Source organism: Acomys minous (assembly GCF_964271855.1).
Source record: "Acomys minous genome assembly, chromosome: 5".
Lineage (NCBI taxonomy): Eukaryota > Metazoa > Chordata > Mammalia > Rodentia > Muridae > Acomys > Acomys minous.
In genome coordinates, this window is record NC_140494.1 from 3,350,054 (window position 1) to 3,376,094 (window position 26,041).

General features: G+C 45.9%; 1 protein-coding gene across 5 annotated transcripts in view; it reads right to left on the reverse strand.

Annotated features, from left to right (window-relative positions):
- The window catches only part of ADARB2 (adenosine deaminase RNA specific B2 (inactive)), a 542,249-nt gene that overhangs the window by 55,383 nt on the left and 460,825 nt on the right, over nt 1-26,041 (reverse strand). For all 5 annotated transcript variants that reach the window (XM_084782135.1, XM_084782133.1, XM_084782132.1 and 2 more), the window contains 2 exons: nt 11,511-11,679; nt 7,656-7,807 (listed from right to left, as the gene is read on the reverse strand). In XM_084782135.1, the coding sequence (XP_084638261.1) occupies nt 7,656-7,807; nt 11,511-11,679 (321 nt within the window). The remainder of the gene's footprint in view (nt 1-7,655; nt 7,808-11,510; nt 11,680-26,041) is intronic.

Here is a 26,041-nt window from a genome sequence, read left to right on the forward strand (position 1 = left end):
GTGCAGGGGGCACAGTGATGCTCCCCTTTTTTTCTGAGAAGAAAGGGAGGGGGAAAGGGGAAGAGAGCAGAAGGGTGGGACCAGGAGAAGAGGAGGGAGGGGCCTGTGGTTGGGATGTAAAGTGAATAAATAAACAAATTAAAGAAAAAAAAAGACCTGAAACTCTGAAACCGTCAGAGAAAAAAAGCAGGCAAAGTGCTTCAAGATAGAGGCATGGACTTTGCAAACAGAAGCCCAGTTACTCAGGACATGAGGCCGGCAGCCAACACATCAGACCTCATGAAACTAAGAGTATTCTGTCCAGCAAAGGAAACGGTTAAGTGAGTGAAGGAACAGGGCACCTAAAGGGAGAAAATCTCCTCTAGATGAGCATCTGACAAAGGCCTCATATCTAGAAGAAGCGACTTAGGCCTCCGTCTCCACCCTGATGGACTTCAGCCTGCCTAGGAGCACAGGAAATCACAGGATTTAGCAGTTCCGAGTTTTCTGAGAGGAACAAGTGGCTCTGGCTTGTTGCGGAAGCAAAGGTTTCCTCCTGCTGCAGGTAACACACCACGCTGACAGTCACGTGGCCTGCACACAGCACTGTGCAGTCTTGGCAGATACTCTGTCACACTCTCTTCTTGAAAGGCCTCTCTACTAAGCAAGAAACAAACGACCATTCTAGTCAGGCTATGATTTAAGGCAACTTTAAACCAGTGACCTACAGCGTGACTGATAATACGATCTACCTTTGCTGTAACATAGTATTGGCCAAAGGAAGCACCTGACAGGAGCCCAGATTTGAGAAATGTCTCAGGTGACCCCCACAGATAAACCATGAACGGAAACGACTGTACGTTCCCAAGCTTGCAGACAACATACATCCCCGAATGTTCGGAGCCAACTGTCATTGATTCTGTAATTAAAGACGTTTGGTTTATACAGACACTGAGAAAAAGCAAAACAGGGAAACGCAACAATTTCCAGACATCCCAAGGATCCATGGCTTGTTGATAACACCAGGGTCCTTGCTTTGTCCCTTGGGCTTGGGCGCCCTGCTTCATGGAATTAGGATGGTTGCCTAGAGCTGCACCCATCGAGCTCAACCAACTCAGGCAACCTCCTGGTCTGTGAGCTAGAAAGGTCTCTGGCAGAAGGAAGCTACTCTGTACTGTGGGGGAGTCTCTCGTGGATCTAACAGTCGTGTGGTGGCGACCTCTGAGGCAACACAGGCCGTTGCCACTGCCCTTGGGTGCATCTCGCAGGTTGAAGGCAAGCACCTGCTGCTGAAGACACTGCACACCCAGGACCCAGGACTTAGATGATTCGAGCTACATCCGACCTGAAAGCCTTTATCTTATTACCTAGCTTTCACAGCAGTAGAGATTACTAACAGCCCTATCTTGCTGTGACACCGATGAACAACAATGCTAAGTGTGATAAGGTATCTGTAAAGGGGAAGCAGTGGCATCTGCGTGTTGGCGGTAACCAACAGCTAAGTGGATTTAGGGACCGGTCAGCAGCAGGGAAACCATCCCTGTTACTAGAAACCTAGACAGCAGCCTGCGGATAGTGAAGTCATGGATCTTAGAAGAAAATGTACGACCGCCATTTTGCTAGGCTAGCACAGATGCCAACTATATTCTAAGTCTTATCCTTATGCCCACAGATAGGCACAGCTATCACTTCTCATCAAAGAAACCTCCCTACCCAGCAGATGGAGACCATCAGAGTAAACCACAACCAGGCGCAATGCAGAGAGTGGGCTGTGTGCACTCTAGACTCAATAGCTAGATCTGCATGCAGCACAGCGCCGACCCCTCTGGCTCAGGGGTCATAGCGGAAGAGGAGGGCAGAAAGATCGGAAGACCCACAATACTAAGAAGTCGTCTGCTGTGAGACTGCCTTTCCTGGAGATGTCTGTATAAGCAAGACATGAACAATGACAATATCAATAGATATGCTGACGTGGAAAGTGGGGATATCATGGGGTCCCACCCCTAGACAAAGAGCTACAGGCAACTAATGACTACTGAAAGAAGAATTAGCTTCTCCCAAGGATGAGTCTTGGAACTGGTTATCCAATACAAAGTGACCAACCCTGAGAACCATATACACATAAACAAAAAATGGACTCAGTAGGTTTTATTTATATATTTGTGCAAAAATAGACTCATCAGATTGTATTTGTATATCTGTCTGTCTATCTATCTATGTATCTATGTATCTATGTATCTATCTGTATCTATAACACTCAAAGAAAAAGAGGCTATCAATTTGAGAGTGTGGGAACGGATGTGGGAGGGGTTAGAAGGAAGGAGGGCCTAAAGGAGAGATAAGCCTGTTTTTTAGGATCCCAAGTGTGGGATTGGAAAGGTCTTGTGAGAGAACAGGTGAGGTTAATCCACTGGAAGACCAACTACCTCGTGCAGGAGCTTGATTGTTGCCAGCTGAAAAGATCCTTCGAACAGACTGGAGGAGGAGATATATAAATGAGCCAGAACTGGAGGTGGGGCTTTTGGAGACTTGGGATAGTTTTGACTATTTATTGCTCCACTTCGAGATGCTCCTAGAGAGAATCGCTCCAGGGAAGGCTTCGGCTCCTGCTGAGGTTCCGGGTTCTGGTTACTCCAGGTTCCAGCAGAAGAAATCCTGCTGATTATGCCAGGAGAATTGTTCTTTGGAACTGATATCCTTATGGTTTTGTTATTGTGTTCCTTAACCCTCTTTTCCTATTGTTTCAGTTAGTCGGGTTATAAGTGACATACGCTTGGCTGATAAGTTGTAATAAGATATGTTGGTTAAGAAAACTGAACCTACAAGGGCCTGAGGTGAGAAAAGAGAAGGAGGTAAGTGACGTAATTCCATTTTAATATAAAGTGTATTAAAGATAATTGTTCAAAACTCTGGAAATTGTTGGGGATTCAGCTCTGTTTGTAGAGTTCTTGCCTTGCGAGAATGAAGGTGTGCGCTACACCCCCAGCACCACATGAGCTGGGTGTAGTGCACATACATATCACCCCAGCAGATCAGGAAGGTGTGAGCTACACCCCTAGCACCACATGAGCTGGGTGTAGTGCACATACATATCACCCCAGCAGATCAGGGGAAAGAGAGAGTCAGGAGTTTAATGCCATCTTTGGCTACATAATAAATTAGAGGCTAGATTGAGATTCATGAGGTCTATGAGATTCAGGAGCCAAACAAAACTGCAAAAAACTCCCCAGACCCCCCAAAACAACAAACAAACAAACCAATAAACAAACAAACACAACACACCCCAAAACCTAAAGGATTCTTTGCTCTGTGTTCTACACTAATTAGAAGAAAGGAGAACAATCAGTTGTCTCCTAAGAATTGTAGCCGTGTTGTAGTTGTACTTGCAGACTCTGATAAATCACAGTATGTGGCTGCATGGGCTTATGTACACATGTGTTATGTGTTATATGCATGTGCACTCAGGTACACATGTTTTTACATGCATACTTATGTATGTGTGTATATCATGAGAGAGGGAGAGAGAGAGAGAGAGAGAGAGAGAGAGAGAGAGAGAGAGAGAGAGAGAGAGAGAAAGAAGGAATGGTCTTGCCATAGTCTCCAGTCGAGAGAGGTCAGCACACTGCAATAGTCAGAGTAAGACGAAAGTGAATGAGGTTCAGTGAGCAGTGCCGTTGGTGCACTGTGCAGGGCAGTGACAGAACCTCAGGAAGATAGCCCTCTCCCAGAGCTTCCTTTGCTCGTGCCTCTTAGAGCTTGGATGAAGATCTTACTGAGTATGTTTGTGCTCTTCAGTTTATGTGCAGAATAATACTGCATTGACAGTTAGGGTCAGGCAAGATGTCTTCCAGTGCTTCATTTGGGAGGAATATGGGCCTGAGCTGCTGGTGCAGTGAGGCTGGGGTTCCTGCAAATTAACTTGTAGGGAGCAGATGGTACCAGCTGTGGACTTCTGAAAGTAGAGCTAACTGAGGTCTTCCTGGCGTCTCTCTACAAGTCTTCCTAGAGAAGGATCATCAACATTGTCTTTGGTCTTTTGCTGGTCCTGGAGGGAGCCCCTAAAAGCCAAGTCCTGACCACTTGAATTCCGTTATCCATAAGTCTAGCCCTCCTTAAAGGGGAACGATAAAAAAAAAAATCAGTGTTCGAGTGGACAGCAGGGAGGGTTGTAGCAGCTGCTCTAAGGGGGAAATTGAAGAAGCTGCTCCTGAGCCTGTGTGCATTCCTCAGGAGGCATGAGGGATGCTGAGCAATCTCTCTGAAGGCTTCTTCCAGGCAGAGGACAGCAGGTAGTTGGCTGGTCCTGCCCTTATGGAGTGATGAGGGGAAAATGATGCATGGCTTTTAGCTGATGAGTCCACTTTGCAAAACTGCAAGTGCCTGCCTTCTCTGCACTCCCCAGTGGGTCGGGAGACACCAGCCTAAATCAGAGGCATGCAGGCACTGGCATCTTTTCCTTGCTTGCCGTATCTGTAGCAACATTCCGAGGGGAAGGCTTCATTTCTTCTCCTCCTTCCAGCACCTGCCGCTTCTTAAAAGCACCATGAAATAAAAGACATCTGTGTGGAAGCGACCCTCAGGGGGCCTCTGAGGAGGCATTTGTTTGCTTTTCTAACCCACTGGCAGTGCGATGCGGAGCTGCCGGCTGAGAAGCCACACTTGGTGCTTGATGTACAGAGACATGGGAAACCCAATGAGCCAGAATGGTCCCCACAGGGGACCGAGGCCTCAGGCAGGGTTGACATTTTTGTGGTCCTCACTTAGCCCTCTCCTAACTCCTGCTGGGGCTACATGGGCCAAGGAGGAAGCAGGGTAAATTAGAGCTAAACTCCAAATGTTTCAAAGAGCTATTGGGAAATGGACCAAATTTCACAAATTTCTAGGGCAAGTTAGTATCATGTAGCTCTGGCTTGATGGATTACAAGGACATGAATCAGCTCCTTTCTTTCTTTCTTCCTTTCCTTTCTTCCTTCCTTCATTTTAATTTCTGTCTTTTTGTCTTTTTGTCTGTCTGTCTGTCTGTCTCTACCCCCTTTCTCCTCTCTCCCTCCATATTTGCACATATGAGCTCAGGTGTGTGCTTGCCTCACCACCAGGAACACTGGGCTTGTGGGTGCACCTGGCTCCATTGTTCACATGGACTCCAGGGATTCGAACTGTGATCCTCATGCTTGTACTGCAAGTGCTTTTCCCACTAAGCACCTCCCCAGCCCAAGGTATAGCCCAGACTGGCCTCGAACTCACGACTTTCCAGTTTCTGCGTCTCAGCATGTCCGAGGGATGTTCATCACCATGACTGGCCTGTGATGGCTAACTATTCTCTCATTTTTTATTAGTTCTTTGAGAAATTTATAGAGTGTATTTATGATGAAATTCAATTTCCTGCTGCTAACTCTTCTCAGGCACCCCCCCTCTTCCTTACCCACCCGAATTTTGATAGTTGACTTGATTTGATTCAAGGACATCCAGGCTAGTGGAACATGCTCTGGATGTATCTATGAGGACATCTCCAGAGATGGCGAGCTAATTAAGGCTCTTACCTGACTGACTGCTGGACTCGTTCTTAATGGACATGAATCGCCATGGTTATCATTGGGGTGGTAAAGAGTAGGGGTGGGGCCTTTGGGAGAAGGAAGTGGCTGCAGGTGTGTCCTTGGGGTTATTCTGCCTTCTTGCTTTAGCCCTGCCTTCCGCTTTCTGTGAACAGCTACCATGCCTTCCTTGTCACCATGGTGTGACACTTCTGGGAACATGACCTGAAACAAGCCTTTCCTCGTTTAAGCTGTCCTTGTCCGGTATTTTACCCCAGAGACAGGCAAACAACCAACACACAGGCTTAGAGAGCTCTTCCAGCACAGACTATGAAACTAAACATCTGTATATGTATTTCTATGTAGCCACAGCTAACGTTTTTCTGGGTTTCATTTGAGCCAAGTAAAACATAAAATACTTGGTGCATAAATAAAATTAATATGTGTTTATCAAAGGGGTCTGATCCTAATAAAGTTAGCAATCCATCAAATATTTCCTGTGCTCAGAGGAAGACTCCCGGAAACACAACACACACCATAGTCATTAAAGGTTGGTTCTACCCTCTTTCTTTCCTTGTAGGCAAGATTATACTTATTATCTAATTGTCACAGAAAAAAATGAACATTTATCAAATACCTGCTTTATGCCAGGCTTGTGTAGAGGATGTCACCAAGCCAAAAAAGCCACTATGAGGAAGTTGTGGGTCTTTAAAACCCATATGTATTTAACCTATTTGTTTAACCATCAGACTGAATACTTGTTCAAAAAATTATTGGTTTCCCTTGGGGAGAGGGATGGGCAGGGATTCTCTATACTTCACATGCTTTAGAAGGTGAGTGGGGGAGCCAAGCTGAAGCAAGAATCAGAAAAGGGAAGGCATGATCAGAGAAACTACAGGAACTGTCCGGGGAGAGTGAGGATATCCTGGCAAGCAGGATAGCAGACACAGCCTTGACTCAAGGGAAGGGGAAATGGTAGAAGCCACGTTACATCACGTAGATAGTACTTTGCTACAATAAAGCTTTTAGCAAAAGAAAGTGTGTGTGTGTGTGTGTGTGTGTGTGTGTGTGTGTGTGTGTGTGTGTGTGTGTATGTTGGGGATTTTCTGTGCAGGCTTGAAGACCATGTAAAGCTGGGTGCACTATTGCACATCTGTACTCCCAGGAGTCCTGTAGTGATATGGGAGGCTGAGAGAGGAAAATGCCCCCAAGTTCATGGACCAATGAGCTTGGTACAGATAGCCATGAGCAACAAAGAAGAGAACCTGACTTCAAGAAAAGTGGAGGGTGGGGGTGGATGCTGAGTTTCTCTTTTGATCACTACAGGTACACTGTGTGTATGTGTGCACACATCTACATGCACACACATACCCATGTCATACAAATAACAAAATAAATAAATAAGAAAATATTTAAAATAGAAAAAGAATTTGGGAGTGTCTCTCTCTCTCTCTCTCTCTCTCTCTCTCTCTCTCTCTCTCTCTCTGTGTTTATTTGTTATACCTGTGAATAAGAGCAAGGTATATGCATGTAACAACAACAGAATATAGCATCATATAAGCGAGAGGGCGAAAGTCCTTGATTTTTCTCTCTTATCATCAGGACACAGTGGCATCGACGACACTGGAGAGATGTGGACATCTACCTTTGCCCTTCATCCTGGGGGAGGCACAGCAGTGGCGAAGGTGACTGTCCCTGTGGGTCCTAGTGCAGGGTTTGGCAATGGAATTTTTAAGTTAATCAACATGATACTGGCCCCTGGCTATGTTGCAAAAGTTGAGGTGTTTTTTTTCCTCCTCACCCAAATTGCAAATGAAGGCAAAAAGAGCGAGTCTGAGTTTGCTTTCACCCCAGATAATTCTCATTTGCTTCCTCTTTGGTTCCATTTTCCAGCCTGGGATATAGGGGATGTCTGACCTATTAAAGCAGAGTGCTGTGGCAATTAAGTAGCTAATTTTAGACCTCACACTACTTTTCTGCCAATGACATTTCAGACTAAGGTTGTGGAGGGGTCTCCTATGATGCACTTCCACCCATCCACACTGCACACGAGACGCTTGGGCTAAGCTGGCCTGAGACAGAGGTTAGCCTGGGGGAGTCTGGTGGCATGGTTCATCGACAGAAGGCAAATATGTGGTTTCTTACAGTCCGTGGTGATTTCGTAGGGAGAGTTGAGTCTGGCATCTCCGCACGGGGATGTGCTCACGTAGAGGTGGAAGAGGATGTTTTCCCGCAGCCTGTAGCCTCCTTCCTTCAAACGTACGAATATTGATCTCTCAGGGTCCTCTCGATGCTTGCTGTGGACACAAAGAGGATGGAGGTCACTTATGAGAGAGAGAAAAAAAGGAAGATGTTCCAGCAGGTGCTTGCTTTTGTCTTGTTTGGTGGATTACAGTTGCCCAGTTTTCACCTCTTGCACACTCACATGTGGTTTACACCTTTCATGAACACTTTGGGAACAGTTGGGAACAGGCCGTAAAAACAAGCAGCACCAATATTTCCATCTCCCTGACCATTCACACTGCATCTCTCTCTCTCCCTCTCTCTCTCTCTCTCTCTCTCTCTCTCTCTCTCTCTCTGTCTCTCTCTCTGTCTCTCTGTCTCTGTCTCTGTCTCTGTCTCTGTCTCTGTCTCTCTCTCTCTCTCTCTCTCTCTCTGTCTCTGTCTCTCTCTCTCTCTCTAACACAGGGTCTCTCATTGGTCTGAAATTCACCAAGTAGGCTAGGCTGGCTTGTGAGCTTCAGGGGTCTGCCTGCCATCTCCTTAGCTCTGGGATAGCAAACATGGGCCACTATGCCTGGCTTTTGTAATAGTCTTTCTGTATGACTATTTCTTTATGAACTGAACGGTCTCTCCAACCACTATGTTGTTTTAAGTTTATCATTTGTGAGCCAGAGTTTATCATAAAGCCATGATCCTCTGTGCTTCCCAGGCCTTGTTCATGGAGTATCCTGGGACTGCCTCAAGTAGTTTTAGTGGGTACCAGTGTGTGCAGTAGAAAAGGGATTTTAAACAGAGCTTGGGCACCAACAAACTAGGTGGAAACAGCAAACAACGCAGAGCTGGTTTTTTTTTTTCATCCAGGTGGACCTAGACAAACCCACGGTTCCTAATCTTGGAGCTTTGTATTCTTCTTGCTTCAGGAAAACCTTCCTTCTAGTCCGTAACCCCACACCTGAGCAGCCCTACCTCCCAAGGGAGAGATGACACACCAATGGGCACCGAACAACTGAGCTGTGCTTTCTCTCCCAGACTTCTCTGCAATCCTCTGGAAGTTTGCTTTCTGCCGTTCTTGCTGGGTTCTGTCCCATGGGCGATGGGTTCCGTGTTGCAGGGCCTTGAGGCCGCACATAGAGAAGAGTGGACATTGTGTCCCCAGGAAACTCTGAAGCTACAACATGCTCATATGGTGCTACCTCCTTCTTTCTGCCCAAGTGGACGCCACCACGTGTGCATCTTCCACAGCCCTGGGAGCAACTGCACCCAGTCTTGGTCCCCAGTGCAGAGCTAGGCCCATTGAAGGAAACCTTGTTTATTCTTGAGGCTCTTTGTGACCATTGTTGGTACCCTCCTGAAGGACATGGGTCGGGTGTGGCTGTATTTCATTTTCCAAGATGGCTGTGCAGTGCCTATAATGCATCCAAATCTGGGCTAGGTTGGATGAAGTGTCTTCCGTGACACAGACAGGAGGTGGGAGAGAGCCCTTCCAGCTGAGCAGCTGGGTATACAGTAGAAACCCTTGCCTGCATTTGAGAGACTTCCAGCTCTGGTCTCTTCCATCTGACCCCTCACCAGGCCTCCTGGAACTGATGTGGCAATATATCATGCTGCTGTGCACTGCTCAAAGGCTCACATAAAAATTAATTGAGTGTATTAAGGTATTGCCTTTATTCGAGTCTGTTTGGCATATATTTAGGCCTTTCTACCCTCTGTGTGACTTCCGCACCTGCTAAGAGGGTCTCGTGAATGAGCCACTTGCTAAAACCATTCTGAAACGCCTGCTAGTGGATTCGAGGAACCCCATTTCAAAGGAAAAGAAAGGGCAGCTGGAAGGTGCAAGGAAGGAAGGAACATTCTGCCAAAGAGACCCACAGCAATTAAACTACGGTGGCTAGCTTGGTTCAGGAACGTGTAGGAAGTGTCACATGATCAAATCTACCTGTGTTTCTGCCGAAGTTTAATGTGAATTCCAGAGATAGTGCAGCTCATGTGACAGCCTGCTTTTTCCTAACGGCGGCTGCGATGACATGGAAATACCAGCACTGAAGCACACTGCCTAGCACCTCTTGGGAGATAGCTTGATTGGCAAACAGGAGGATCCATGTTTGTTCCTTAGGACCCTTGTTAAACGCAACCCAGGCTTGCCGGCATGCAATTCTGATCTCATTGCCAGGGAGGCAGAGAGACGGGGCCGATCCTCGTTTCCCACTGGCCAGCCAGACCACTCTATGTGCAGAGTTTCAGGCCAGTGAGAAGGCCTGCCTCAAAACAAGCAAGACAGACAGCTTCTGACTGACAGCTGAGGTTGTTCTCTGACCTCCACATGGACACATAGACCACATAAGCGCACACATAGAATGTGTGTGTGTGTGAGTGTGTGTATGTGTGTGTAACCAGGAAAGAGGTGGGATCTTGAAGCCTGTCAATGTAGATTTTAGTCACATTCCTGATTTGAAATCTAGAGAATGGAACATGTTTGGCAGCGTGGGTATGTGAGAGGGACCGAGGCCACCAGGACAGTGCAACTGGACTTTGTAGGACAAGGCCTCCCAACCACCGGACATCTGTGTCAGTATGGCCACCACTGTGTGTTTTGTAAGAGTCATTTATTTGCCTTTGGGTTGCACAATGGAACCGGCCTGGACTGGATTGGAGGACTGGGGACAAGAGGTAAAGTGAGAGCCCGTTTATGAGCCCAGCACCTGAGGGATGGCACTAGCTAAACACAAAGAACCTTAATCTGTCTAAGAAACTGTGCTGGCTGAGAAACTCTCAAAAATAAACTGACCAGGGGCCAGAGAAGAAGAGACCTTCTTCTCTTTGTAGAAATAACTGAACTGTGAGCCCTGGTTGAAGCGGATACAATTCTTGTCAGAATCGAGTGGAGGCGTTAATGTCAGCCTGGCCTTCCCATGGCTGAAATGAAGGTTTCACCGGAGGAGCAAGCACATCGATCCAAGTCGTCGCACGTTGTACCAAACACTCTTTCAATTCAATCAATGGGATTATGGTCCCAGAAGCCAGTGACTCCTATTTCCCAAGAGACAGTGAAGCCATTGCTTCCTTCTTTTCTTCCTCCTTCCCCCTTTCTCTCCCTCTCTCTTCTTTCCTCTTCCTCTTTCCTTTTTCCTCCCCCCTTCCCACGTCTAATCTCTGTCCCATCATCCCTCGAGAAGTCGCTCCTATTGAAAGAAAATCTCTACGATCAGTTGGCGGCCCCTAGAACTGTAGTCCTGTCCTTCCCCACTGAGATGTGCACTTTGAGTAGCTGGTTCTATAAATAGCTTATTAAATGTATGGAAGATCCAGAGATGGCTGTGCCCGGTGCTCTTGTTGATGTTTGAGTTTCATAGAGGAAATATCTATCTGAGGGATGTAGTAGCTGCTGCCCTAATGATTTAATCGGGAAAAAAAAAACCCAAAATGGAATGGGTCATGACCAGTTGTATCCCATGTGTCTGTGCCTGTGAGCACCTGTGTGGTGGTGTGTGTAACCTGTAGGCAAACAGGGTTTCTCTTGGAATGAGATGTCGAGTGTAATGTAGACATCGTAACTTAACACTTCAGTGTCTGTGCGGCACTCAAGGGGTACTCCAAGTCTGAATAAAAATAGACACTATGTGGCGCCTAGTTACTTACTACGTGTGGGATCTGCCAAGATAAGTGAGTGGCACATTCTGAGCTGGCTGTGGGTCTTTATTTTTTCATTCATTGCTTGGTTGCCTGGCTTCTCATTAGCTAAGGTGTGTGAGTCCCAGCCCATGCCAGGGGCCCCTTTACCTCAAGTGCAGTTCCAGCTGAGTGTAGAGGAAGTGAAGAAATGCCCTCCTGGCCACTATCTCAGCGTGGCAGTCATTGACAACCAGCCCCTGGTCACTGATGTGCTCACCGCTGATGCACTTGGTCCCAGAGGACAGAACGATGACCTGTGCTTGTTTGGTGTCCAAGCCTAGGGGACACAAAGGGTGGTCAGAACAGCGTAGGCTTCAAGGACTCAATTGTAGGGGGCTCTCTTTGCGATTAATTAGTTACCTTATTTAACACTTTACATTGATGATGGCCCCACCCTCCTTCCCTCTTCTCCGATCCCTCTCCCCTCTTCCTCAGAGAAGGGAAGACCTCCCCTCCAGCCCAGCCCAGCTCATCAAGTCTCATCAGAGCTCGCGCTCTGTCCTCTTCCCCTGTGGCTTGGTGAGGCAACCCCACCAGCGGGGAGTGATCAAAAAGCAGGCAACAGAGCTTTCCAACCTTCCTGTAGACACCTGTCTCGGTGTTTATCTGGTTGACATCCATGGTAATGCTATGACTGATCTTCAATGTTAACTTGTCTAAATTTAAAATTACCTAGGGGACTTGCTAGACATGTCTCAGGGTAGACTTATGAAGCTGTTTCCAGAGATGACCAATTATTGGGGACATTTCACTCTGGAGGTGATGACACTGTCCCCTTGGGCTTCTTGGACAAAATGGGGTAAAGAAGAAAGCAAGTGGAGTGTGAGTAGTCCCCTTGTCCCTGCTTCCCAGGCCACTAGGGATACAAGTTTCTCTATCCTAATATGCCTTCCTTGAAACAATGGACTGCAGTCTCTGAAACCATGGAAAGAATAAACAATTCCTCCCTTTAAGTTGTTCTCAACTGTGTTGTACAGCCACGTGAAAGCCCGGTGCTGGGCTGGCAGACATCAGTATGAGACCTTGCGACTGGGGCCAGCATGATCACCCTTAAGTTTTGCCCCAGTGCCTGCTGACCTAGTGAGAAGTAAGGATTTTTTTTGTAGTGGAAGCTTGTGGAAATACTGGTATTAGAGAGAAAGGAATGCCAGTCATAGCCAAATCTATTCTGGGGGAGGAATGGGGCCACTGCAGGGGTTCCTGCTGAGACTTTAAAAGGAAAGAGGTTGGGGCTTTCAGTCATGTGCGTCATAACAATCCAAATCCTACCTCCAGAAAATCCTGGCACAGGGGTCTTTGCCTGTATTTTCATAGAAGGAGTCACCTTTGAGGAAATGTTTGCCACAGAAGGTGGTGAGGCCTTGGCCCTGCGGACACATTTGTGTTTTCTGTGGAGAGGTGTCCCAAAGTATGATTTGAATCTATGTCCCTCACAGGCTCACACTGCTGCTCGGGAAGGTTATGGAACACTTAGGAGGTGGAGGTTCCTCATTGGCGGAAGTGGGTTACCAGGCACAGGCATTGACACTTCATAGCTGGTCTGACTTCCTATTCACTCTCTCTCTGCTTCCTGACCAACGTGCAGCATGAGCAGCCATCTCAGGCTCCTTTGCCTTCCTGTCATGTTGGACTTGGGTCTGTATAGCCTTTGTAGCTGTCAGCCACAATAAACCCATCCTTCTTATGCTGTTTCTTGTCTGGTATATTGCCACAATGGTGAGAAAAGTTACTGGCGTCCATGGTGTTGGGGAGATACCTACGCATATGTGAGGTCTATGAAACATTGCCTATTATTTCCTTCAGCTCTCAAAATCTTTGTGAGTCGTGGAATTCAGACGACCTCATTCCTTCACCCTCTCCCCAAAATGTGCTTCCCTCTCTACATCCTGATGAACTCTGCCCTTTGCTTTATTTAGCATTTACACTCGAGCATTGTGGGGACGCCTGCCTTGTGAAGTCTCACACCTCAGTAGAGGTCTACCCTGAAGCTCGAACAAGGTCCAGTGGTCTGGAATACTCAAGAGCGTGTGGTTTACGTACATCTTTTGCCTCAAGAGCAAGCATGGCTGTGGGGCTGATGATTAGGCCTTTGAGGGCCCAGAAGCTTGTGACATGGCACAGGCTTAAGTTCAGAAAACGTCTCCTCTACAGTCACATTTCACAGGCTGGGGCTGGAGCTGGTGAAGTGGTGTTTGAGGGGGGCACCCCCTGCCATAGGTCATCCTGCTTAGCGTTGGACACCTTGTCATCAGGGAGTGGCTCGTGTGGCAGAATGACCAGCCCACAACTGACATCAGCCTTGAAAAGGAGCTTTGAGCTGTGCTCATGGCAACCTGCTTGGGACCTGGGCATGGCCCTGATCTTATTCCATGAGCTGATTCAGGGGTGTGTGCCTGTATGTATGTTGTGAATCTTTATACGTCCTTTTTCTTTATATATGTTCTTTTGTACATGGTGCGGTACTACATAAGAACATTTAAAAATGTTTGATAGTGTTAAATGTATATTTGAAATACATCCCAATCACATTCATCTCTTTAGCCTTTCTTATCCCCATTTGACCCTCACAAGCCTCCTGTTTTCTGACAAGTCTCTATTGTCTCGCTTTCATGCCTTTTTGTTTTGTTTTTGGTTTATTCTGTGACCCACTGAGTTCAGTTATGGCTGGGTGGTATCCATTGGAGCATGGGCACTCTACAGCAATGAAGACAAGGACATCTCAGCCCCAAGCGGCCACATACTGCAGTGTCTCCCAGGGAGGGGCCGGTCCACTTGAGTCCCTCCCCTGTCTGTGATGGAATTTTGATGGGATCACTCATGTGCAGGCCCTGTACAGGCAACTGCAGCTGCTCAAACTAAGTTTGTGAGTTCAATGGCCATTTCATGCCCATCTCATTTCATGGCTCTGCTCTCTGTCCTCTGGCTCATACAAAGGCATTTTAATGTAAATATATATAGTGCATTGGATACCTTTCCCCGTATCCTCTACCCTCACTGTTCTCATCAATGCAGTTTCCATTAGAGGCCTTTGTCTCTCTAGACACTTCTGCTTCTATTTTATACATGTATGCATACATATACTTATATATTTAATAGGTATCTATATATATTTCCTCAATCTTATACCTGAGAATAATGTCTCAAAGTCATAATAACAATGGAATTGAGGGGAGAGTCCCACTGGAAGTTCTACGGCTTTCTCTCTCCCCTCGGGGTTACAGGCTAGATGGGAGGAAGCAGACAGCAGAACTTCCTTCTGCTCATAACTGACAGTTTCCATGTCTGAGAGGCAAATCTCCTTCGACTTCTTTGAGGTTGCATAGAGGCACCAAAAGAGCAGCCCTGAGTTACGCCCCTCCTTCCTGGTCTATTTAGGGGGTCATACAACTGCTGATCTTTGGGGCTTACGAAACCTGAGAAGCATATATTTTTTATGGAATGGTTTATAGAACTATGAAAGTGAGCTTCTGCCTGTGGCCAATGGAAGGAATTGTAACAGCTCCATCAGGATTGCCAGAGGCAGTCTGTAAAACGCCTTCAGTTATCATCAACGTTGTTTAGATACTCTCAATACATGGCACGTGAGGAGAGTCTTGAGGCCACACCTAACTGAATGGCCACTTGAAAAATCTCTAAGAGATGTCAGAGAGATGGCTCAGTGTGCGCACTGCTTGTGGTGCAGATGTAAGGACCCGAGTTTGAATCTCCAGTACCCACGTAAAGTTTGCTGCTCTTGCTCCCCAGTACTTATACAGTGAACGGGAAGGTGAGGATGGAGAAGTCCTCGGCGCTTGTAGGGCAGCTAGCCTGCTGTGGCAAGAAAGAGACCCCACTTCAGACAAGGTGGAAGGTTAGGACTGATGCCTAAGGTTGTCCTCTGACCCTGCCCCCTTGTATCGCGCCCACCCGCACAGAAAACTCCCCGTATGACCAGTTTCTGGCCAATAACATGGAGGCTACTCTTTTCATTACCCCATTTGTCCATTTCCGCATTTTTACCTTGCCCTGCTCCCAATTAGATCAACTGCTAGGCGTTGGCAAGTAGTCCATACTAACATGGAGGAAAAAAAGTGCCGAGCATTTCATGACTTCTTTTTCAAAAGATGATGCTCACTTGCCCATAGCCAAAGGGACTTTGGTCAACAAAAATGGGTTGCTGGAACCCTTGAAAACAAATTCTAAACTTAACATCTTTAAACCACTACAGGGACCACTGCTATTTGAGGAGACCCCCAAAAGAATACAAATCAAAGATTATTCCTTCTCCTGCCCTCACGGATACGAGTGTGAATATACATGGTCTCGTCACTTCCATGGCGAATACCTTGAGGACAGAAACCAGAATTTCCATGAAATCCTCTAAGAAGGGGCTCCCTAGGAGTCTGTGTAATTAGAGAGATTGCTTTAGTCCCCGCTGGAGAGCCCGATACAAATCCAATTTTCAAGGCCCCGCAACTGAAAGTCAAGAGGATGAGACTGGGAGGCTCAGCAGCCCTGCTCTCTCCCTCTCTCTCTCTCTCTCTCTCTCTCTCTCTCTCTCTCTCTCTCTTTCTGTGTGTGTGTGTGCACACACTGCTGTTTGCTGAGTTTTGGATTCTGTGTGGCCCATGGTCGAGCAGAGTGCTGGCTTAGCCTCCAGTTTTTACCGGACTCTTTTACATTCTTTGATGAATTTATGTATGAACCATTTCTTTAAAGAGATGATATGCAAATTGGGCCCCTCCCCAGTGGAGCAGAACTTCCATTTTTAATAAGATTTACTTCTCCAAGAGCAAACAGTGCTGAGAGTACTCCGTACAGACGTCTAGCTTGAGGCTTGGTCTACTGAGAACTAAATCCTGAGACCTGAGTGACCTCTGTCTCTACTCCCCCACCCCCAGCTTGGATCTTCTTTTGTGGGACAAAACAAGGACCAGCTAGGAAGGGAAGAGAAGACTATGTGGAGCTGTGAGAGATCACAGGAAGCCTGAGGGATGGCGTAACAGGGAAGGAGGTATGTCTGCACCGTCTGCAGTTAGGAGAGGACCAGTCCGCTACACCAAGCTATAGCCTCCACAACAGCTGACTGGGCGGCCTTCTCTCCTGGACAGCTAGCTCCCCAGCCGGGTCTGCCCCTTTTTTTCCCTAGAAAATCTCACTTCCTCCTACTCACTTTCATTGCTAGCCTGGCTTCTGGTGACTTCCAGGTCTTAAAAGGACTTAGGTGTCCAGGACAGGCTGTCTTTATACTGTCTCCTCCCGCGTGGTGGGACTGAGTCTCTTGGTGATCTTTTGAGGATGCATTTACTTCTCAAGCCAATAACTGCTCTTCTTTGAGAAAAGTGAATTTACAACACAAGCAAACCCCTTACGATTTCTTCCTGCGGGGGTAGCTGCAAACAGCAACACAGCACAGCTGACACACTTCCCTTGGGTCTAGGGTTCCTCTGGGCTCAGCTGTTCCCCAGGTGGTCTGCCTCTTGGTTGGGGGTCCTGGAGGTGGAGCTGACAGTCACTTGTCAGCAGGGAGCAGTGCAAGCCAGCTAATCGCCTCTCCCGGCATGCCTGGGAGCCATTTCCTAATTGAAAGAGTTAACAGGGTCTGTGGACTGTTGAGAAACAGTTAATGAGGGCACTGTCTTGATGGAGAAAGGATTTTCAGATTCTAGCTTCATTAAAGCAGGTGTTTCAAGTGACGCAAAGTAACATTTCTAACTCTTCCTTAAAGTGCTTCGGCATTCAGCTGGCTGGCGCACGTGGACTCTATCTCAGACTGCCCTTCCAGTGTAGGCCCCGTGGCTCCCAAGGCCCAGGCTTCTTTTGATTCTATGGAAATTAGAGCTGTAGGAAAAAAAAATATAGCTGCTTTCCCTTTGCCCCTCATTAATTCTTAACGCTGCTTGACTCCAGGCTCTGCCATACTTAGTACAATTATGCGGCTCAAGAAATGCTTTATTTGCTGATTCACTTTTCATTAATCTCGCCCACAGCGTGCCAGCACCAAGGTAAGTAACGCTGGGGACGTAAGACACTTAAGACACAGCCCTACCCGGTAGCATCTATTTAGGGAGGCAGTACAGAAACAGAGAGTCTGTTAAACGAGGGAGAGAGAGGGGAGTGGGGAACGCCTGTGTGTGACACACACTCTCTTTCTCACACACAATCATATTTAGGAAGCTTGCAGTAGAACCTCAGTGTTTGAGAAGATCCTGAAAGATAGCATTTCTTAGTAGAATGAATACAACAGCACAAGGTGTGGATAGGATAGAGAACACGCCTGATCTCTCTCTCTCCGTGTCTCTCTCTCTCTGTCTCTCTGTCTCTCTGTCTCTCTCTCTCTCTGTCTCTCTCTCTCTCTGTCTCTCTCTGTCTCTCTCTGTCTCTCTTTGTCTCTCTCTCTCTCTCTCTCTCTCTCTCTGTCTCTCTCTCTCATCTCTCTCTCTTTGTCTCTCTCTCTTTCTCTCTCTCTCCATGAAAAGTTTATTTTGGTACGAGTGGGAGATTTGTATTCAAAACAATAGGCGTTAGGCTCCAAAGGCAAGTGGACATTACTGGCAGATGGTCTTGAATGCTACCCCTCAGACTTCACACACTAGGCCGTGGGGCTGTCAGTGAGCCTTTTGATCAGGACAGCGGCGTTGTGGTCCCTGAGTGGGTTCAGGGCAGCATGAAGCATGAGCAGCGGGGGAGGCTGAGGTGACAGGCAAGAGTCTAGACACCGAGCACTGGGGAGTGGTAAACGCCAGAGAGATGGATAGAAAGGAGAACTCAGGGAGAAGACGACAAAGAGTGAGGCAATTAAAACAGGAAGAAGTGAAAAGTAGATGCTCAAGAATTACATAATAATAATAAAAAAAGAAAACTCTAAACATTCTTATTAGGACAGCTATGTTCAAGGCTGGCAGTCTCAATTTGGGGGAGAACAGAAGATATTTTGTCATTATTTCCCCCTTCAAGTACCACAGAGAGTGACTTGATAGCATTGTTCCCTTATGAACTGGAGAATAGAGTTCCATATCAAAAATACAAGCAAGAAATTACTAGAAACACAAGCCTCTAAGTAAGCAAGTTTTCCTTAGGTCTCTCATCCTGTGGTTCCAGTACAGAAGGAAAGAACAACCTCAGAGGAGTCTTCAGTCCTGTAGGATGCAGCGGCCCCCACTCATCCTCGGATGATGCTCCTGCTGTGTTCAAGCAGGAAGTAGTCTTCAGGTCTTGTGACTCTTGGCTCCCACGGGTGAGTATGGGTGGCATGTGTAGCAGAAGCCATCACTGCCTGAAAATGAGTCCCATTCTCCTTGTGATACTTTAATTTCCCATTTGTTAATCCTGGATTCCCAGGGTGTGGAGTGAACGGCCCATTGCAAAGGGTCCTCAAAGCTGAGTGTACCCCCCAATGTGTCCACAATCTCTATAAATGATGCTTTGCATAAACTGCGTGTCTTAGGTCAGGCTACTGGAAGCCGAGGCTGAGCTGGAGATTCTAGGAAATAATTCATAGCAATTCAGGAAAGGGTGGAAGCTGGGTGAGGAAGAGGTTTTGCTGTAGTCTGAGGCTGATCTGATGGAAAACTCTGAAATATGAAGGACAAGATGTGGTTGTCCGACTATGAGGCAAGGGCCTGAGGTTTTGTACACTGTGTCACACGTCAGCGACAGGTATTCCAAGAGCACTGGGTTCCTTTGGCCAAGGCATATATCAGGAGAAGACACAGCAATGAGCTGTTCCCAACCAATGCATGGAGCAGCAATGCAAGAGTCAAGAACCCTGGAGGAACTTGGGTATGGTACTGGCAACATCTTCCTCAGACAATGTTGTGTATAAAATGCAAACTGTTGTGGATGATGCATCACTTGACGCATGAGTTTTGGCCAACCCATTTTCTCTTAAAACGGCCCAAATTTAGGGCTGGAGAGATGTCTCAGTTGTTAAGAGTACTTGTTACTTTCCCAGAGGATCCAGGTTCAGTTCCCAGTATCTACACGGAAGCTCATCGATAACTCCAGTTTCAGGGACTCCGATGCTCTCTTTTGACCTTGGACATTGGGTACACATGAAGTATAGAGACATACATGCAGCAAAAATACTTATGTACACTCAATGAAATAAATAAATCTAAGAAGGAACAAACTAAATTTGAGTAAAAGTAATATCCAATAGAATATCATGAGGAAGAACCATAGAAAACAGAAGGATGCTAATTTCTATAAAAAGACAGAGAAGCAATGAAAGATCTCACTCCCTAAAGACTCATCTAAGGTTTGTTGGATCCACTGACCTCTAAAATATCAGTCGGATGAGTTAAAGGATATACACTGTGTTCTGAAACACATGAAATTAAGAAATAGCCTCAGTCTGTTTTAAAAATAACTGTGTTGAAAACATGCTCTTGAGACTACACAAGAAAGAAAACCACAGTTAGTGATATTAATAAAAAGAAAAACCTCTGGGGGGCTGGAGAGATGGATCAGTGATTAGGAGCACTGGCTGCTCTTCCAGAGGATCCAGGTCAGGTGAAATGACATTGCACATAAAATAAAAATGAGTAATTAAAAATTATAAATAAAATACTATTTACTAAACATACAATATAGCTCATTATTACAAGGTAGATTTTCCCCCAGAAATGAGGAAATAGATTGTGTTTAAAAATACAATAGAATAAAATACCTTATTAATCTTAAAAAACAAACAAACAAAAAGCTTTCCAGAATACAATAGAAGAAAATAACCATGATCACTGATACAGCATCTGACAAAGCCATGACTTTAGGTAAAACATGAGAATGGGTTGGGTTTAGAATACAGCACAGAAAGAGGATTGTGGTCACAGACACGGAGCCTGCACTCGATAAAACACATGGCTTAATGGGAAACCTCGGAGGCATGTCTGCTGCCTCCAGGAGAATGCCCAATATAGCTCCATTATTTGGTATCTGTTGGAGCTACTACTCAGCGCAAGAGAAAGAAATTAGAGGTGCAATAATTGAACGGAGCAGGTAATACAAGCGCCGTCTGGATATACTCTGGCTGCATATGTGGCACCCTCAGGAGAGTCCAGCTGAAATACTGCTGGAAGGAGAAAGAGAGTCCAATAGAGTGAGAGGGAGCAGAGCTCACACACCCCAATCAATAGTTTTCAGATGTACACATAGCCACTAGAGGGAAACGATAAAGTGGAAACAACTCTGTTTATCATAGCCACAAACAAGGTAATAGGGCAAGGAAAAGGGACTGTGAGGGCTGAAGCTGTACGCTTGACCAAGCAGCTAGAGGAGTTTGCCTCCAAGTGTGATCACCCGAGTTTGAGTCTCCGAATCCACATGGTGGGGAGAGAACTGCTCCTGCAAGTTGTGCTCTGAAATCTACAGGTGTGCCATGACACTCCCTAAAAATAAAACACCCCCCTACTTAAGGCCACCAAAAAAAAGTAGAGTGCACACAAAGATACTGCATATTCTTACATTAAGGAAGATGAAGGCCCAGTGAATTTTCTCTCAACTGATTATAAGGTTGTGATTCTAACAGAAACAGCAAGACTGCTTTATTTAGAGAAGACACCTACTTACAATATAGTTTATTCTTCATTTAAGCCAGGAAATAGAATCTATAGGGGAAACCCAGACAATACCGGGGCAAAGGATTGAAGTAGGTGACAAACCCTGATAGACGGCATGCTGGTGACAAAGGCGTGTTACAAATGACAGTGGAGCGGATGCACACGAGAAGAGCAGACCAAAAGAGGAAATGCAAGCCGGGCGTGGTGGTGCACGCCTTTAATCCCAGCACTCGGGAGGCAGAGGCAGGTGGATTGCTGTGAGTTCGAGGCCAGCCTGGTCTACAGAGTGAGTCCAGGACAGCCAAGGATAACACAGAGAGACCCTGTCTTGAAAAACCAAAAAAAAAAAAAAAAAAGAGGAAGTGCAGAGGTTGACTAAAATACACAAGAGACTTTAGCTTGGTAAAAATATCACTTCAAGACACGAGGGTAAAGAGTACTTAGCCAACAGTACCTCATCACTGAAGAGTCACTTGAAAACTGACGTTGTGTCTTCATCTTCCACCATGCACCAGGGCAGGTGTCAAATGGATTAACATTTAGATGTGAGATACCAAATAAATGCACCTGAATCTTTACAGTTATTTAATTTACAATTTACAAAGCTTGCCAGCAACCACAATGTCCTTGTTATTGAACTTCCCAGCCTCTAGTACCACAAGAAATGAGATTTTGTTGTTTATAGACTTCTTAGGAAGGCATATTTTGTTATAGTAGCTCAAGTAGACATTTCTCTGGTACACTACTACCTAGCTTTAGGCAATCTCTTTATTCATTTAAATTGAGTTAAATAATTTTTTTTCTTGTTTTTCGAGACAGGGTTTCTCTGTGTAGCCTTGGCTGTCCTGGACTAGCTTTGTAGACCAGGCTGGCCTCGAACTCACAGCAATCTGCCTGCCTCTGCCTCCCCAGTGCTGGGATTAAAGGTGTGTGCCACCACGCCCAGCTGAGTTAAATAATTTTTATTTCAAGTTTTTGGATACAAGTTTTGTAATACTGTATCTGTGTCTGGAATAAAACAACCAGTTTCCTAAAGGATAAAACCAAGAGTAAAATAATATCAATGTGTCAAAGAAGTAAGCCCCTAAACTATAGGAATTAGATACAGACAGAAACAATTTTTTTTATCATATACATAGACTGTCAAGAGCGTGTGACATAATATATTCTGATTTTGTTTTTCAGTATCATATCCACGGGATTTAACGACTCCAGAGCATGGTTTACACATGGCCCCTGAGGAGGGCTCTTTTACAACGGATTGGCTCTCGGCATAGGAAACCCTCACTAGTCATCAGCCCAGTGATCACCCATACAGCCCCATTTTATTACTGCGGTTTCACATGTAGGAGCCTCTTTGCACTTTGTATTCAGAGTTTTTGTGGAGAATATATCAGTCTGATTGTATTCCCACTTCAGGTCATTATTTGGCTGACATCTATTTTGTTTTCAAGCTTTTCCTGCAATAAAATCTTGTCTCTTCTAAAGTTTCAGTTTCCACAGTCTAAACTTTTCTCTAATTAGTTCAAAATCAGGATGATTTAAAAATGCATGCCTTGGGCATTTCTGACCTAGAGGCATAACTGGGATAGAACTGGGAGAAAGTTTTGCTTCTGGTGGAAAGATTTTTCTTTCAGCAGCATGTTAACTGGTGGTCAGCTATAGGAACTGGAAGATGTCAGTTGCCTCTGTGCTCTTTTCTTAACATTAATTTTTTAATTTATTCACTTTACATCCTGGTTGTAGCCCCTCTCTCCTCTTCTCCCAGTCCCACCCTCCCTCCCCCATTCACCCTCCCCATTCCTCAGAAAAGGGGAGCCCACCTACCCACACACGCCAGCTCATCAAGTTGCAATGGGTCTGAACTCGTCCTCTCCCGCTGTGGCCTGGCAAGGCAGTCCATCAGGGGGAAGTGATCGAGAAGCAGGCAACAGAGTCCATGTCAGAGGTAGCCCTGGCTCCCTTTAACTAGTGGACCCACATAAGCCTGAGCTGCCCATCAGGCTTCTGTGTAGAGAACCTAGGTCCAGTCCATGAGTGGTCCTTGGTTGATGCTTCAGGCTCCACTGGCCCCTCTGAGACCTGGTTAGTCGGCTCTGTTGGTTTTCTTATGGTGCTCTTGTCACTTCTAGGCCCTTTTATCCTTCCCCTTCCCCCACTTTTCCACTAGACTCTCTATGCTTTGCCCAATGTTTGGCTGTGAGTCTCAGCATATGTTCGGATCCATTGCTAGGTGGAGCCTCTCTAGCAGAGTATTGTTAATAGTGTCAGGGGTTGGTTCTCTTCCATGGGACTTGGGTTGGTCCAGGCATTGGTTGGACAGTCCCTCAATCTCTGCTCTATCTGTTCTATCTTTATCCCTGCATGTCTTGTAGGCAGGGTGAGTTTTGGGTCAAGGTTTTTGTGGGTGGGTTGGTGTTCTCCTCTCTCTGCTAGCAGTCTTGTCTAGTTAGAGGGAGTCCTCTTCAGTCTCCATGGCCTTTGCTACTAGGAGTCTCAGCTATAGCCCCCCTCACATCCTCCCAGAGGCCTAGTCTAACTTAGGCCTCTACCTTGTCACAGAGATGCCCCACCCACAGTTTCTCTTTTCTTTGCAGGTCCTCTGTCCTCTGGCCCCACCCTCCCCAGGTCTGGTCTCCACCCTTATTTGTCTCTGTGCTCTCTCTCCTACCTTGTTCCTTCTCTTCAACCACTACTTTATCTATTCTATTTCCCCATTTCCTTGTGCTCTTATTCTCTAAATATTGTTGTTGTGTCCAATAAGTTATACGGCAGTGTTTTGTGAATTTCAGACAACATATCTGAAATGGACAGTGAAGTGTGAGTAGGAGGAATCCATGAGGCTCCAGAGCACAGATGCCTTTGTGTTTTTATTTGCTTGAGACACTGGCCCAGTAAATTTAGCTATATTAAAATCAATTAATTCCATTGCCTTGTGTGAAAAAAATAATTTAAAGAAAATTATGCAAAGTTTAAAAATTTAAACACCATAATTTTTAGTTATTGTTGTGACATATGTTTCAATTCTCATGTAATTATATTTATCTCCATATAATTATGTTTATTTATTTATATTTCTCTCTGACTCCCATAGTGAGAGCAACACTAAGAAAATTTACGTGTTCTATTGTTGCTTGTATTTATAACAAACCATGTATTCTTCACCCAGGAACAAAAGTGTTTGTAGAAGCTGGAAGGCAGGCAATTCAAGGGAATCTTAAAGGTAAATATGAGTTGGCTCCGGAGGATGGGTTAAGTGAAAATTCAATGAGAGGTACTGACAGTATCAAGGGCACATTTTTAACTATTTTCATTCATCTCTAGCCACATGATGTACATGGAATTTCTCCAGGAAGAGAGGATATACAACTTGTCCCGTGTTTCCAGGTCCTGAACGCTGTGTTGTCAGCACACATTCAGAGGCCAGGGAAGGAGGCTGGCATGGGAGGAGAGACTTATGATGATGGGCGTGACAGACCTGTGGACACCTGAGAGTGTAGGAGTAGAGACAATAGAGAAATTCTACCTCAAAAAATCAAAACAAACCTACCCAAAACCACACACACACACACACACACACACACACACACACACACACACACTCACGCACATGCACACATGCATGCATGCAAAGTAAGAACAAATAAAGAAAAAGGCTCTTATCATTGGATTGGGTAAGCAATTAAAGAAAAGGAACTACTAATCCCGTGGGGGCAGATTATCTCACATTGAGATTTGCAAACACAGGGATCCCAAAGGAGTCAGGGATTCCTACAAAGAACCAATTCCTGACTCTGTTGGTTCTCCAGACACCACGGTGACCATTTGCCTCAGTGCTTATGTTTCAGAAGTTGGCGAGCTTAAATGCTGATGCTGACTTAATGACTAAGCCACTAAGCCCAGCTTTCTAAACGTCAGCATGGCACTTATTAGGGTAACTACGGTAATTACATATCTGATAACATCCTTTAGCAAGCCACTTGTTAGAAACAATTCTCTAATCAAAGACCCATTACCTTTTGTTTTGTTTTGTTTTGTTTTGATTTTTAAAGGCAGGGTTTCTCTATGCAACAGAGCCCTGATTGTTCTGGACTTCCTTCTGTAGACCAGACCGGCCTTGAACTCATAGAGATATGCTTGCCTTTCTTTCCTGAGTGCTGGAATCAAAGGTGAGTGCCACCACTTTCTGGTCTTCATTATCATTCTTTAAAGAGAGAAAAATATGGGTTGAGGATGAAGGTCAGTTGGCAGAGTGCTGGTAGGAAACCCTGTGTTCAACCCCTAGCACCACATAACCTGGGCACGGCAGCACACATCTGTTACCCCAGCACTTGAGAGACAGAGGCAGGAGCATCAGAAGTAGAAGGTTATCCTTGGCTACATAGTTAGTGTAAGGCTAGCCTGGGCTACATGAGACCTTGTCGCAAAAATAAAATGAAATAGAAATTATAAAAAGATGCTTCCAGCGCACATGCTTGTCTCTCTCTGACTGGGTGAGATGATCGTGCTGAGAACACTAGCTTGCTTGGCAGGACTCCTAGTGGGCAAACAGGGTGCATGAGCGGGTGGGTCCAGTTGCCGTTAGGTCTTAATGGAGCCAAATCTGAACCGGTGTTTGGGTTTGAGGGTGTTAATATGAATGTGGTTTTTGATATTTTTGGAGACAAGGTTTCTCTCTGTAGCCCTGGCTGTCCTAGAACTCGCTCTGTAGACCAGGCTGGCCTCGAACTCACATAGATCCAACTGCCTCTGCCTCCCTAGTGCTGGGATTAAAAGTGTGCGCCACCACCATCTCACTGCTTCTTTTATCCTGGCAGCACTCATACATTTTCCTTCTAAAATGTCCAGGGCTTGGGATTCACTATGACGTAATCCCAGGAGGGAATACGATGATGTAATCCCGGGAGGGAATACGATGATCTCAGGGTCACGCTCTGGGATATTCTATCTGCTGCATGGATGACAGCCACTGAGCTGCATGTGTTGAACATTGCAGGGAGTAGGCTCACATGCGCTGGCCAGGCCAGGTAAAGCCCAGCTTGGAGAAAGGTACCTAGCAGACGTAGACACACTGCTGAGGTTACTGCTACGTGTTGACCA